The sequence below is a fragment of the Liolophura sinensis genome, chromosome 1 (assembly GCF_032854445.1).
Source record: "Liolophura sinensis isolate JHLJ2023 chromosome 1, CUHK_Ljap_v2, whole genome shotgun sequence".
Lineage (NCBI taxonomy): Eukaryota > Metazoa > Mollusca > Polyplacophora > Chitonida > Chitonidae > Liolophura > Liolophura sinensis.
Window position 1 is genome coordinate 13,437,269 of NC_088295.1, and position 14,943 is coordinate 13,452,211.

At 38.5% G+C, this 14,943-nt stretch overlaps 1 protein-coding gene across 2 annotated transcripts in view; it reads right to left on the reverse strand.

Moving 5' to 3' along the window:
• Positions 1 to 14,943, reverse strand: part of LOC135472141 (DNA excision repair protein ERCC-6-like) — a 42,650-nt gene that overhangs the window by 2,980 nt on the left and 24,727 nt on the right. The window contains exons 1-17 of one of the 2 annotated variants that reach the window (XM_064751513.1): positions 9,724 to 9,802; positions 8,131 to 8,566; positions 7,695 to 7,794; positions 6,920 to 7,046; positions 6,567 to 6,657; positions 5,724 to 6,308; positions 4,898 to 5,081; positions 4,571 to 4,702; positions 4,063 to 4,215; positions 3,722 to 3,857; positions 3,293 to 3,463; positions 2,786 to 2,962; positions 2,422 to 2,538; positions 2,127 to 2,222; positions 1,618 to 1,833; positions 1,243 to 1,353; positions 80 to 749 (exon numbers count right to left, since the gene is read on the reverse strand). In XM_064751513.1, the coding sequence (XP_064607583.1) occupies positions 80 to 749; positions 1,243 to 1,353; positions 1,618 to 1,833; positions 2,127 to 2,222; positions 2,422 to 2,538; positions 2,786 to 2,962; positions 3,293 to 3,463; positions 3,722 to 3,857; positions 4,063 to 4,215; positions 4,571 to 4,702; positions 4,898 to 5,081; positions 5,724 to 6,308; positions 6,567 to 6,657; positions 6,920 to 7,046; positions 7,695 to 7,794; positions 8,131 to 8,536 (3,472 nt within the window). In that variant the 5' untranslated portion in view covers positions 8,537 to 8,566; positions 9,724 to 9,802. Of the gene's footprint in view, positions 1 to 79; positions 750 to 1,242; positions 1,354 to 1,617; positions 1,834 to 2,126; positions 2,223 to 2,421; positions 2,539 to 2,785; positions 2,963 to 3,292; positions 3,464 to 3,721; positions 3,858 to 4,062; positions 4,216 to 4,570; positions 4,703 to 4,897; positions 5,082 to 5,723; positions 6,309 to 6,566; positions 6,658 to 6,919; positions 7,047 to 7,694; positions 7,795 to 8,130; positions 8,567 to 9,723; positions 9,803 to 14,943 lie in introns of those variants that run through there. The other variant, XM_064751506.1, reaches the window with a different exon arrangement.

The window sequence follows — 14,943 nt, forward strand, 5'->3', positions numbered from 1 at the left end:
TCCTTAATAATACATGTTTCAGCACAAACAAGTCTCATATATACTGTTTCATATTTGTATCCAAAACCAAAACACAAACCTGCATCTTTGTTCCTCTTTGATTTCTTCTTTTTCTTTCTCCTCTGACTGCAGCTGTCTGATGATGTCAGCTCAGCATTGTCCTTCGTCACCCCATTGGAGGGTGAATGAGAGCCCAGACTTCCTTGCCCAATCTTTAGGCTCAATTTTCTTGCTAGAGCTCGCAGTTTATCTGTCTTGTCATTGGAAGTTTCTGTGTCTGCATCATTTACTTTGTTCTTGGTCTCCTTTCTTTTGACAGGTAGAGCTTCATTCTTCATTGCATCAAAACGATTTACCTTTTGGCTCACTGTGATCTCTGACCCAGTCCCAGCGAATATAGCACTGGTTTCTGTGCCCTCCTTGTTGTCATTTGTTCCCAGGGTAAACAGTTCATACAAGTCATTGGTTTTGAAAAAGCGTCTTTGCTTCGGATCTTTCAATACTCTGTTTGTCAGGAACTGTTTAAATATTTGTCTGTGGTATATTTTCTCCTCTATTGTACCTGTGGTGAGTAACCTGTAGATGGTGACTTGTCTGCTCTGACCAATTCTCCAAGCCCTCTCACGAGCCTGCATATCTGTACTGGGGTTCCAATCAGGGTCAAAAATAACAACACGATTTGCCCCAGTTAGATTTACACCCAGCCCTCCAACACGGGTCGTCAGTAGAAACACAAAGATGTCAGGGTTCTGAAATTAAAGTAGAAATCTATTTCATCTTGTATATACACATAAGATCTATGGCAGGGAAATAACTCTGTTCAAATCAAAAATTCAGGAAACTATTCAAAACAGGTAATTTCCAGAAGCAATTCAATAATGGAAGTTTATGACTATAAACAGAGATGTTAAAACAATTTGCCAGGAATACAGTGAATATCTTGGTCTGGAAAGGGGGAGCCTTTTGCACTTGTAAGGCAGTAAATCACCTGTGTTTAGTTAAAGTCAAAACCTGAATTACTGTACTAATGATAATGAGGTTTGTTTGCTGATTTACATTTTCTGGGTTCTACCTTCCACTTCTGCTCTCAGAAAATAGTGCTCCCCTTGTTTTGTCCACTTCATGAGGTATGAATAAAAAAGGTTAACCAATTGGATTACACTTTCTTACACCTGGATGATCACAATAAAATTAAATACCACATGTTAAACAACTGTAGCTTTGAAAGGGTACGATACATACACTATTATATTTATTAATGAGTGGTTGGCGGGCTGATATACTTGTTCCCCCATCCATTCTTAAGTAACTGTAACCAACGTCCTTAACAAAACTTTCCAAGATATCCAACATCTGAAATCAGAGAACAAACATAAAAAAATCAAGTGGGCAGGTCCATTATCATGAGGATGTAAATTGAACTAAGGCTTTACACATCAAGTGTTTTAAAAGCATAACCTATATGCCCAGAAATGGTTAACAATGCTTCTTGTGGAATGAGTGTGCAACCACTATTCTTGCATAAAAGCTAGGTAATGCATGTGCCGTACGTCTAATGATTCAAGGAAGACAACTCTGATGACAGTTTGTCATTCTCACTGCAGAATCCTCTTTCACCTGTTTACTCTGAGTGAAGAGCAACACCTTCTGGCTCTGTTTATGCCACAATTTTAACAGTGACTCCACCACAATTAGCTTTCCGGAGCGTCGCCAGTAGCCATACTCCAGACTTTCATCCCCCTCTGTGGACTGGCCGACGAGAACCCGAGGGCCTCCTGTGGAGATGTCTGGGTGGTTACAGATCTTCCTCAGTGTAATCAAACCTGCAAACACCTGCAAGCAGACATAGAAATGACTCCATTAACCTCAAAGGAATGATACCGCACTTCATAAAACCAAAGATTTATTTTCAAATTTGTGTATTTACAACATGCACCTGAGCTTGCCCTGCATCTGTAAGGATACACAGCATGTAATCATCAATTACAATACAACCACAATCAAGAGTTCAGTAAAGGTGAACACATACAAGAGGTGAGAAATCTGTAATTTATTTGACAGAAATCTCAACTCACTCAATGAGACAAAATACGAGTAAGATCAGAACAGAGCCTAACATGCCTCACCTTATATCGACCAGCCAGAATTGCACTGCACTCCTTGGAATCTAAATATTCCTGATAAATGTCTCTCTGCTCATCAGTCAGCCGGCAAAACAGAACCTGTCGATCACACAACATATTTTTATATACCATTATTATTATCGTTATTAAAAATGGTGACAAACCAGCTGAAAATATAGCCATTTGTACATTCATAGTGAGAAAATTGTTCACATTTTACACATAGGATAAAAACATTACGGTTTGTCAAATCAACACAACACTGGTAAGGAGAATCAAGGGAGACACCCTTGCCTACCTGTTCACTTTTGCCTGGCAGCTGCACAGATGATTTTACGTCTGCCTTCATTCTGCGCAACAAGTATGGAGCAATTGTATCCCTTAGGATGCAGGCACACTTGTATGCTGTCTGAACCTGTCACAAATAAGTCACATGTGCTTACTAACAGACAGTCCTGTTGTCAGACAAAAAGCAGTGAAAGTCTTTTGCTTCATAACTGTTTTAGCAACAATACACAGCATTTACAATAGACACATTTTACTCCAATTTTAAACACAGTTAAAAACATATTCTAACTCATACAGTTGACCCCCAAACTGCTCGAATTTTACCTTTTCATCCAATAAACTGATATTTATTTCTTCAAAACTGATCCACATACCTGGACTTGTGAAGCATTTGCATATCCTCCCTGGACAATGGGCACTGAGAAGTGGGTCATAAAGTCGGGTAATGTGCCCAATTTACCTGGGAAGACAAAGTCAAAGAGCGACCACAACTCCTTCAGGTTGTTCTGTATGGGTGACCCAGACAGGATGATGCGGTGGGGAGTGCGGAACTGAAGATAGAATGTCATACTTGTCCCAAACAGAGTCCACAGCTCAACATTTATATCATAGTTTGAACTTGGAAAACAGAAAAATATCAAAGATGATGTATATATATACATACATGTATCCAACACAGCAATGGTTCTAATATTTAGTACTCTACCAACTTTATTTAGAGTTGAAAGAAATATAGGGTGAAGTTTCTTGTTTGGGTTGTTCTCACCCTAAGACAGGAAATTTACAAGCTTTTCCTCTTCTCAGTTTATTTTGATAGTCTTGGTCCAAACGTAGACATGACATTACAAAGAGGTACTTGGAAGTTTGTTCTAAGGCCTCACTTGTTTACAGGCCAGAGTGACCTGAGCATCGGGATTTCTGATCTTGTGACCCTCATCCAGGATGATGTAGTGCCAGTCATGCTGGATTAACGCATCCTGCTTGTGAACCAGGCTGGTGTAAGACGTTATCAAAATGCCATGCTGATTCACGATGTTATGGATAAGAGCGTCCTAGATAATACAATATAACACAAATATCAAAAAATATATTTAACATTTACAAAATGATCATAAAATCTGTTTTTTCCTATCGATAAAATTACAGAAATTCAAACCTTTACGTTACCTATGGAACAAGGATGGCTTCCTTTCATACACGTATAATATGCGTATGTGAAATGGAAATAATCTGACCATTAAAATTAGAAAAGAAATAGTATTAGATGCGTTATGTATTAACATGATCCCAGTCCTAACTAGACATCATACCTCTGTGCCAGTGAAAGAGCCTGAAGAGTGGAGGATTGCCACCCTAAATTCCGGCCACCACTTGTGGAATTCCCGAACCCACTGGTGAAGGACGGTAGCTGGACACACAATGATACAAGGCCCCAGTCCCACATATCTGTTCACACAGAGGCAAAAGCATTGGGCAGTCACAAAAATGATACCACTTAACTAATTACCACTGAAGAAAACCTGTGAGTAGCTTCCATATCTCTCGTATCTTGACAGGGTTTGCTAATCAGGAAACTCTTACCCTCTGTTAACCTGTTTAGTTTCACATCTATCGTCAAAGTTGCTGAAAGGTAAATGTACATTCAGCTCACCTAAATGGCCTCTGTTTAATCTTGCTAGTTTTGATTGATGCTAGGAAGCTGATAGTTTGTATGGTTTTGCCTAGTCCCATCTCATCACCTACAATGCCCCCAGCCTGCTGGCAGTGTAGCTCCCAGAGCCACTTGACACCTGTTCTCTGATAGCTGCAATACAAAACAGGAGAGATGCAGGCCTGAATAGGTGTATGTTTGTTGAAACAAATTAGGTTTGCTAGGTTTTAAACCACTAGCCATGGGCAGAGTATGTATCACGTTGGCACCGGAATCATGCTGAAATAGGATGTTGATAATACATTACACAGAAGAACATTAGGTCATACTGAAGGCATATATTTGTATCTCATAAAACCAAATCATTTGGGGGCATACACCACTTAAAATTCTTACATTTGTTCATTTTTAGAAAGGGCATGAACCAGAAATTTAAAACTTATGTCTGATTATTTCAATATATGTATGTACTTTAGCTTTGACAGGCATGCTCACAGTTCTATCTCACCCAAACAGTTTGCTCCAGAGCTTCCCAGGGACTTTCAGGCCTCCCTCAAACTCTGTCTCTTCATCATCAGAATCTGACAAACCTTCCTCTTGTTGTTTCCTTTTCCGAGCAGCCTCTGTCTTTTTGTACGTCCTGAAAATAGGGAAAACAGGCAGTCATCAAACAGTACATGTTAGATATTACTTGCTTTTCTTTATGCGTGCATTTTTGTCCAAATGTTTCCAAAACCTTCTAAAATTGTGTGAAATGTTGGATGAGATATGATTCATGGGAGACACATAAGAGTCAGAAAACTTACACAAAACATCTTTCCTATTTTTATCTTACTTTAATCTCTTCTGGTAATAGTTATAGTTCCCATCATCCCTTGTCCTTGACAGGTAGTTGTCCTTCTCCGTCTTGCATTTTCCCTTTATAACACCTAGTCCACTGTCTTCATCTGAACAGCTCTGGCCTAATGGTTTCTTTCTCTTTAGACCTGCCTTTATCTTCTTCCTAGGAGAGGGCTGACCTTCCAATGTAAGGTGTACAATGCAGACATGTCAACATGGGGGAAGTAATCACTGAACATTCAATTACACTTCAATGAAACTAACACTCATACAGTGATAATGAATGTACACAATACTAAGTAATGATTGTGTAACACCAAATTTCAAAAGGGTTTAACCCATTTGATCAAATAATTCCCAAACATTAAGTTGAGATAATAAAAATCTGAAAAGTTATATGAGCACATCACACAACTGATGTGTTACCTAAAATGCTTTGAATGAGTAAATGACGACTGAAGTTTAATTTATTTATTTACTGGATGTTTTATGCCATACTCCAGAATATTTCACTTATACGACAGCTAGATACACAGCGACTGCATTGGTTAGAACCTCCTAGCTCATTGTGACGTGCTGGCACGCTAACCACTTAGGCCGCAATGCCCCCAACTGAGGTTTAACGCCACATCAGCAATTTGCAGACACATACCATGTTCAAATAAATCTCATACCTACTAGAACTTACATGATATGCAGATTCTTGCTATCATTTTTTCTTTTTAGCTTGACATGCTTTTGTTTGTAGATTATTATAAAGTAAAATGTGCTCCCCTGGAGGCGTAGTGTATATGCTATAGCTATTATATTATCTGTAATACCTTCATAGTCACTATCCTCCTCCCCCCAGTCCCTGTCTGGACGATATTCTTCTTCACTGTCATCCTCCTGATCTTCCCAATCCTCCTCACCATCACTGGGAGGATCACTTAACTCAGGGTCACCACTAAAGTTATGCTTCAGTTTTGGTAACTTCCTCTTAATACCAGCACTTGAGAAGTCCCTGTCAGTCCTGTACACTTTTTTATCGTGCTCATCAAACCAGTTGGATTTGTTAGATTTTGAAGTACTGGCCATGGGCTGACCATAAGTCACTTTGGCACCTGAATCGTGGGGTTTACGATGACTTGATTTGGAACAACCCAGAGGTTTGTGTTTCAACGCCTTTCCTTTTTTACTCGAGTATGTGTCATCTTTCTTCTGTAGGAACACCTCAAAGTCAGACACAACCGGGGCTTTATTCTTCACTGCTACCTTTACTACAGCAGCACTCTGCTTCTTGGCATCAGTTGTTTTCATTACAGTTCCAAAAGGTGTCATCTCACCTAACTTGATCATGCGTTCTTCTTCTGTTTCCACATTGCCTCCCTTAGTAAGGGCTTGGTCAAAGAACTGAAGATCTTCATCTAAGAAAAACATCAAATGGAAAAGTGAAAATATACATGTAAATGATTGGATATACCCAACCAAAAAGGCATTAAGAAGAAAAGCATATAAAGTTATAAACCAGAGCTGAAAGACAGGAGGAATTCAACTGTCAAAGTTGAGCAGACAAAATTAAGCACAGTCAGAAAGAAACAAACAGTTTATACAGTGAATATCTCTACTGCATTATAAGCACTTTTCTGTTTCCACCAGGCTTTAGTTTGTTCTGTAAGACTTACCATTATCCATAAGACTAGCATCCATTTCTTTGCCATCCAACTTAGACAAAAGAGCTCTCTTCTTTGCTTTAAGTTTTTTCATCTGGCTTAGCTGTGAACAGTATAAAGAGATAGTGTTTCCAATGGACATTTCAATTTTTTTAAGCTTTTTATTTTTTTCTTTCAACGTAAGGCATACTAAGTTGCCTAATTTAATCGAAATTTCACATTTGTAAGCTTGACTTGTCACAAACAAACAAGACTTATGATATATAAATGCATTACACACACTCATATACATGTAATCATTTAAAAATATTTATCTTCATTATCCCTTAAATTTGTGTAGATTATTAGTTGCAATAATGAAGAACCTTGTTTTCTCTCTGCCTTTTAGCAGCCTCCAAGTGTTTTTTTGCCTCTTTGTTGGTCTCTGCCTGTTTTGAGCTGGTTACAGTCCGAATTACTCTGCCAATCCTCCCTAACTCCTCACAAGTGGCTCTGAAAATTTTTAAATTATTTATTTATATGATGGGGGTTTAATGCCATATTTGAGAATATTTCACTTTAATATACACTGACAGTCAGGTTTTTGCAGGCTTTGCAAACTGGACTTAGTCGAAAGAAAACCACTGCACTTCATCAGGTGTGCAAGAAAAATCCTGACTTCGGATACAGAATCGATTCCAATCGGTTGGTGTGAGATATTGGTATGTAAACGCTATCCCTAGCTTAAGAGGATTTTTAGGTATGGAAGACCACGGCTTTAGAGATTAACCCATGAAACCCTTTCTCCACAGTCAGCCAATCAGCTTTGATTATGTATCGATTTAAAGCCAAAGCCAAACCAGTGAGAGCCATCAACAGGGTTGAGTTGATAAGAACAGCGAGAGCTGGATTAAACAATACAATCTTGTTGGGCAGGGGCTGATTGATCATTCAGTCATTTGAGCCCGGAGTTGCCATGTTTTGTGATATTGTGAACTCCAATTTAGTAAAATGGCATTCAAGTGGATCTTTTACCATCTGCATTAAAGATCACATTGTTCACCAACCACATGCTGTAGCATGTGTAATGAAGTATAAGAGAATTCAGAGTAATGTACAGTAGCCATACCACTATAGAGACAAAAGGTGAATCCTCAGTACCTTAGATCCTCCTGTACACTGGTTAACTGTCTCTCAATCAACTTCTTAAGCCTCTCTTCTTCTTCCTTAGCCATTGCTTGATCTACCTGGGCCATTATACCTGGGAGAAAATGATAATACACGCTGTACGGTTCCAATTTTCAGATATTATCAAAAAACTAATCATTAGAATCTACTAATCCATCATTATAAATCAGTCAGAATGTAAATTTTGTTCAGCGTACAGGGAAAAGCTACAACTGGTGAAATCAACTTCATATCTTATTACCTTGTTCCTTTAACCTCAGAAAAAAATGTCTCACATATACAATGCTACACCTCTTATGTTACTACAAAATCAATCTGAAATTTGAATAAATGGTTATGCTTTGAATGAATAAATGTACAAACAAACAAACAAATAGTGAAATTGCATAAAATCACAGCACCATCTTACCCTGTTCTAAATCATCCTGATTGTAGACTTCCAACCCCAGCCCTACCAACTCTGAATTCTGTTCCTCCACTGACGCCTTGGGTATAAGGTTAGTCTGAATGTGGAACTGATTCTGGATCTTGGGTGTGCTGTGGTTGTCATTTAGAAGAACACTGGCACTGGGTGCAGGCTGAGTTGCACCGTCACTCCCCAGTCCTTCCTCAACAAGGTGGTCATGTTCACTGTCATGACCATCTGGCACCTCAGACGACTGGCTGGTTTCCTCATTTACTAACAAACTTTCTTCCCTCTCCATCATTCCATCCATGGACTCTGCACTTATTCCACTCTCTTTCGATACTAGCTGAATACATGTAGGTTCCATTGCTTTCTTGCTCTTTACCAGTATACCAGTATCATCAGGCATATACAGATATGATCTACAGAGTATTCATACCTGTAAAAAAAAATGTGAAAATTAAGAAGTAGCACAAATGCAAATCAACATCCCTGAAATGAATGAATCGATGATGCTTATGATTATATCAGAGATGTAATCTCAATAAAGGCAGTAGGTCAATTTCTATTTTAGAATGGTAAAACCACTTCTACAGCCAATTTATACACTGGAGGCGATTATGCTTTCTTCCAACAATTTATAAACTACTACGTCATTAGCTTGTTTGAGCATCACAATATATTCAATAGGATATAGGCGATATTGTACAGTGTAGGTTGAATACCATAAACACCTGTGCAATATTCTATTCACTTTTTACAGCTAAACAATAGCATGATTTTGAGTTTAAAACAAGTTTAAGCAATGTTTATAGCGGTAGACCTTCACAGACCTGTACATATACACTGACACAGTACATGACATCCTCAACAACCCTGTGTCTTGATGCGTGACGTATACAGAAATGTTAAAGTTGACTAAACTTGTATTATAATGCGGTCCCACTGAGCTCGGATTGGACGTCATGGCATTTTCGTTTGAAATATCAAAATTTAATAAAAAAAGTGATACTTAACCGAGTGAAATATCACTTTTATCAGTTAAGGAAATCATGCCATTTCACCAGTATATAAATATTAAATAGCACGTACATTATACTCGGCTGAAAAACACAAAATAAGTTAGTACTCTTTACCAACCTTAATCCTTTGTAAAAAGAGAGCTCAATGTTTTATTTAACATAACTTATAATAAATAAAAATCGACGTAAGATGCCTTAAGACAACATGACGTGAATAACTGGACTAGAGTAGTCTCCCTTTGTTAGATTGCACTTTCCAACGCAAGAATTGGTCTCTTGATTCCGCTGGAATTTGCTGTCATCAACAATAATTTGATGACCACCACTGAATTATCACAGTCACAAATGTTCATATAAATTTCAGATACCATTTATTTGTGCCAACTGTGAAACAAAGGATTCTACACCGACACATTCGATCTTCTTCACACGTTGTTGTTGTAACAAAGCCAATGCTTTTACCTTGCGTGACTTCAATTTAAGTACAATCTACTCAAAACAGGGCACCTTTCCCAATTACGCAAGTCATAGAAATGTAAAAGCACATGTGGATTCAAAATTAAACAAAACTCACGTTCAAACTTGTGCCATTTTGGTCTGTATTTAATTTTATCAAGCCGCTCTGATCAAACTCGTGTGATCTCACGTCAAGTCGGCCATCTTTGTGTTTCACAACAACACCATGGCTTGACCGCAAATTGTTGGACTCAATCAGATCGTATCTTACAAACCTGGCTGTTTCGTCCAATCACAGCAGTTCTTACTCAGGCACTCGGGTCGATCATTGGCACATGTAACTTCAGTTCAATGGAAGGTGTTGCTACCTCAGCTGATGTAAGCTCACTTATTTTTACTATTTTTTAGGTAAAATTTTATACGCATCATAATTAATCCAAACAGTGCTCGCCAATCTATGAATTACGCTTGCCATTCTGTGCCATTTGAGTTCATCAGTGTACAATGTAGGCTAGTTACAACAGCGCAAACTGTCAAAGTTGTTGTGCTCTTTATTTTAGCATTGTTAGTGCATGACGTACTCATCCTCAGTATTTAATAAGTCCAACTTAGTAGTTGCAAACGTAAAGTTGGTGGTAGCTCTATGTGGCTAGGTTTGTGCAGAAATATATGTAAGCATTTACTTTCCCAGCACTCTTTGGTTCTCAGTGTGCTATCCTCAACACACTGGTGTTGTCCACAGTTAGCCCGAGACCTCGGTCTAAGAGTGGCTTATATATACTGGACCGCTAGCCATCCTTAGCCCGAGAGTTGTCTGCACCCGATTTCGGAATATTGCTTACAAAGAGCTACAACCTCATTCAATTCAAATGCATGCGTTTTAGATTCGTCCTGAATACACATAAAGCACGGCTATTCTGAAAGCTAAAATATTTACGCACATCTTGCCACAGCCGCTACTCGCCTTTACATCCCCACTCTCCTGTAAATCTTAGCTGAAGTCAAAAATATGGTTATATTTGGCAGGTCGCCATGTGCTGGCATGTTTTTAAAATCTGGGTTAGCGAGGCATGCTTGCACAGCAGTGGATAACCTTTCCGGAAAATTTCCGGAAATTGAAATTCTGACGACTTGCCAGCTGTTGCTGTCAACAGCAAATGGTAACAGTCAGGGAGCGTTTTGTCTTTTCTGACGTACCTGCCACATCCTTTGGCAAAAAACTATCAAGGCCTTCACGCACCGTAATGCCTATGGTACCCAATTTTGAATGGAGCGGATGTCGAAGGTAACCCACGTTTTTCATTTGCTAAAAAAATAATTTTAATCTGATAGTTTGCACAAACTGTGAGGTCTGTCATTTTGTGCCATAGGCTTCTGTCAAATTTGAATCTCCTCAGTCACATGGCTTTGTGCCTGTCAGAACTGACAGCCAGCTCAAAACATAGTGACGTAATGAAAGGTCAACCATGAATGCACATGGGCGGGTAGCAGTAACATGGTTTTGTAGGTCAAAATGTCAACACGGCATGTGAGCGTAAGTCACAACTGTGAATTATCTTAGATTTACTGGCCGTAAAGGGTATAGAATGTTGGAAAACTTGGCAGAGGATGACTCGGTGAACATAATTCATTGGAGTTTTGTCCTGTTAATGCATGTACTGGTACATTTTGCACAGATTTTTGTTGCGCGTAGTTTCTCCGCGCTTGGCTATTTTTACATACCACTGTTTTAACCTGGATGACTCCTCGGCTGTGATCTATGCCTAACCCCATATTAAAAGATCACAGCCGAGATCCTTGCCTAGTTCACAGTAGGCCCAGTGTATGATGTGGTTGCTCGTAATGCCTGTCCTTTTCTGCGACCGATGTATGTCAGTTTAGTGATATGCTACGTTTTGGAAGTATGCACTGCACCCTTACTTCTATGTGTACATCACCTACTGGCATCATCTGCCATTCATGCACCATGTTTCAAATTTCAGTATAATCACTCGGAAGTACTTCTTTACATGCATGTTAAATTTCTGTTTGTGCAACCCATCAAACCTACAGCCATTGCATATGTCACATATCCTTTTTTTAATACCATTGAAACAAGATTGGCCTTCTTGTCTGAGGGAGTTAGGGAGTTAGCACGCCAGTGCTGCCATGTGACCCAGTCGCTAAGAGATCAACTCTAGTTCATGCTGGCTTCCTCTCTGGCCGTACATGAGCAGGTCTTCCAGCAACCTGCGCATGGTTGTGGGTTTCCTCCTCACTCTGCCCAGTTTCCTCCCACCATAATGCTGTACTGGAATGCTCTTGAGCGTCAAACACCAATGAAATAAATAAATTTATCATTTATACAGTATGCCAACAACATGCACCATTTCCAGCATGCACTTGTTCCCTTCTTTAAATGTTGCGTGCATCAAGTTCCCATAACATTCCCCTAATGCATGTTTATGTTATGCCATTCTCGGCTTCACACTGTCTCAAAAATGCATTTGTGTAAAACCTCTAATTGTGTTTTTGTGTATGGTTAGCAAAAACAGAATGCTGTGAAGTACTTAATTTTTGCATAGAACTAATTTTCGTATCAATAATTTACCGCAAAAAATAATTTCAGCGAAAAATATCCAATATTGAATGATGTGCTACAGGTCGAAGGTAAATTATGGTTTAAATATGTACAAACTCTGATGCTAAGGCTTTGTTGGTATAAAACAAAGTGGGAGTTCATTCGTCTGTAGTTAGATTAGTCTTCACTGTGCCAGTAAAGTGAAAGAAAAGTACATTCTAGCATGTGCTGGCTTCTAATGAATGTCGCTGTGATAAGCGCTATGTCATTAGCTGTGTCCTCCCTTGTGATCCAATAAGTTCTAACAAACTGTGAAGTGTGTATAACACAATGGCCGTTTTGACAGCTACAGCAATGTTTGCGGTTTCTAACCTGCTACAGAGGACGATTTAAAACTGAAAACAGTGCAAAACTTACCGTGTTGCTTGATAAAGAATGAGTGATTGGCGCCGATAATGTGAATTCACATGTTTTGAAGTAAACTGCTCAAAAGGTGACAGGTCACTTTGCCAGAAGTTGATGAGTACTTTAAAAGTACTCATCAGTGAATCAAAAAGGAAGTGACACCTGTTTGAGTACTGCTCACAGTAGGTGCGAAGATAATCTTCTTACGTAGTGTTAAAGCATCCCCCATTGTTTTAATCTATGATCCAGATCACAAGGATAGTGACACTGCAGGAAACAAAGGAGAATTAAAGCCACCCATGATGATTCAGGTTTTGACGTGCTTGAATAATTTGGGCCATATCTTGGAAAATTTAAGATTTTAAGATTTGTCTTTCAGTATTCTCTTAAATACACAAAAATTAATTCCAGCAAAACATAGTTTTGGAGAAAACCCACAAAAATAAATTCCAGAGAATAATAAGGACTTTACAGTAATCCCTTGTGTTCCAAGTTCAACTGCTTGAACATTCCGTCTTATTCCTCAATATTTTAATCTCAGATGTGTTTGTGTTTCCATCACACTTGTATATTCCTTTAGATCATGTTACATGAATGTCTATTTTACGCCTGTGTCCACTTTTGTGTTTAAGTTTTATACATGTAAACTATGTCCAGAAAATCTATGCTAATCTTAACTCTTTGTACAGAAACTATATTATTCAGGTTCCCAAAACCATTAACTAGGCCATCATATGGCTATAAACTTGTCATGTGTTACCAATGCAGATTCTAATCAACATACTTGCTTCAGTTGTTTTTTCCTCAGTTCTGTTAGTATTTGTGTATTATTTCAATCTCATGGCTGTATTAAAATCATACAAAATTTCCAGGTCTAAACATATTTTGTTTTCATGTTCACACATCTGTGGCTTGTGCATAGCTGTATATATGTACATCTTTTACATGTTGAATTTTTGTTATTTTTTCCCCCCTAAAATGGCTTTGTTGCTCTCTGGCATCAGTATGCTCATGTATTGCAGCTTCTGTTATCAGCAGCCTCTATGGTTAAAACTTTGTAGCTTATGTCGTACCCCGGGCGTCAGCATCTGCATCTGATAATGGAGAAAACGATGTTAAACAAAATGTTAGGAGGTGGTAACTTAAAAAGTACTGCGGGTATTGAGCTCAGGGTTTGCCCACTTGTAGAGCACAGTATAGGGTTGGTATCTTACAAAGTATGTCATGTATTGACCTGAAGTTTTACATACATATAAATCTCCTTGAGCATATTAATTACTGTAAATTACCAAATTCACGATTTCAGTTCTTTATGCATTGGCCGAAGTTTTGCTTTCATGTGTCTCATACAGCGAGCCCTTTGGTAGCAATTATAAGTTTAGCATAACATGTTGTTGTCATTTGTTTTTATTGCATTCTTACACCATTACACTTTTTCTGTAAGCCTCATACTGTTGTGTTGCTCATACATGCTCTTGATTAAAGCCTTCTCTCATAATATATCGATAGTGTGCCAATTGTTTTATGACCAGAGGCTTGGTCATTTTCCTAACTAATCTAAAGTATGCAACTAATCGTTGCATACTTCATTGTTATCACATTGATTAAATGATGTAAAGTTTATCTTAAAACACAAATCTCTTATAACATTACTTGAGTTTCCTTTTATCATACATGTAGTATGTGTTCAGTGAAAAAAAAGCATAATTTACCATGTACCTTTTTTAAATTTCAGGTTTACTTATCCTCAGCATTCTTGTCAATATGGGGGTAGGCCAATCTTTTCACCTTTTATGCAACATTGGTAAGGACACATCATCTTTCAAGTTTATCAACAGCCACCTATTTTGCCATTTCAACCTTAAACTCCTGTTACATTATCTGTTTATGTTCTTCCGTTATGCTGTTGCAAATCATTGTAAAATAACATAGCAACATGTGCCACAGTCAACAAGTGTGCTACAATGTCTGTATATGCTACTAGTTTTGCAAACAAAGGCACTTCCCAATTGCACTCAAAGTTGCAACAAGTGGTCTACACCACTCCTGGTGCTGAGGTAATACCTAAGGTTGGTTTCAAAACATTTGCCTTCATCCAGTATATTGTAGTTTGCAGGCAGTGGCCCAGTGGTTAAGATACACAAGATACATATAGCCACCCCAGTTTGGAAGGCAATTGTACACATCCCGCTCTTAATTTTTATGGCTCTTTAAGCATGACAATAATCCGTCGACCATGCTTGTGTGGTCGTCATCAAAGAAGTTGGTTTCAGAAGTAAAATTCACACAACACAGAATGCACTTGTCTAGCACTGCCAGTCAAAACCTGTGTGTTGCATGTGGCAAAGCTCACAGCTGCTGACCAAAGGCCTA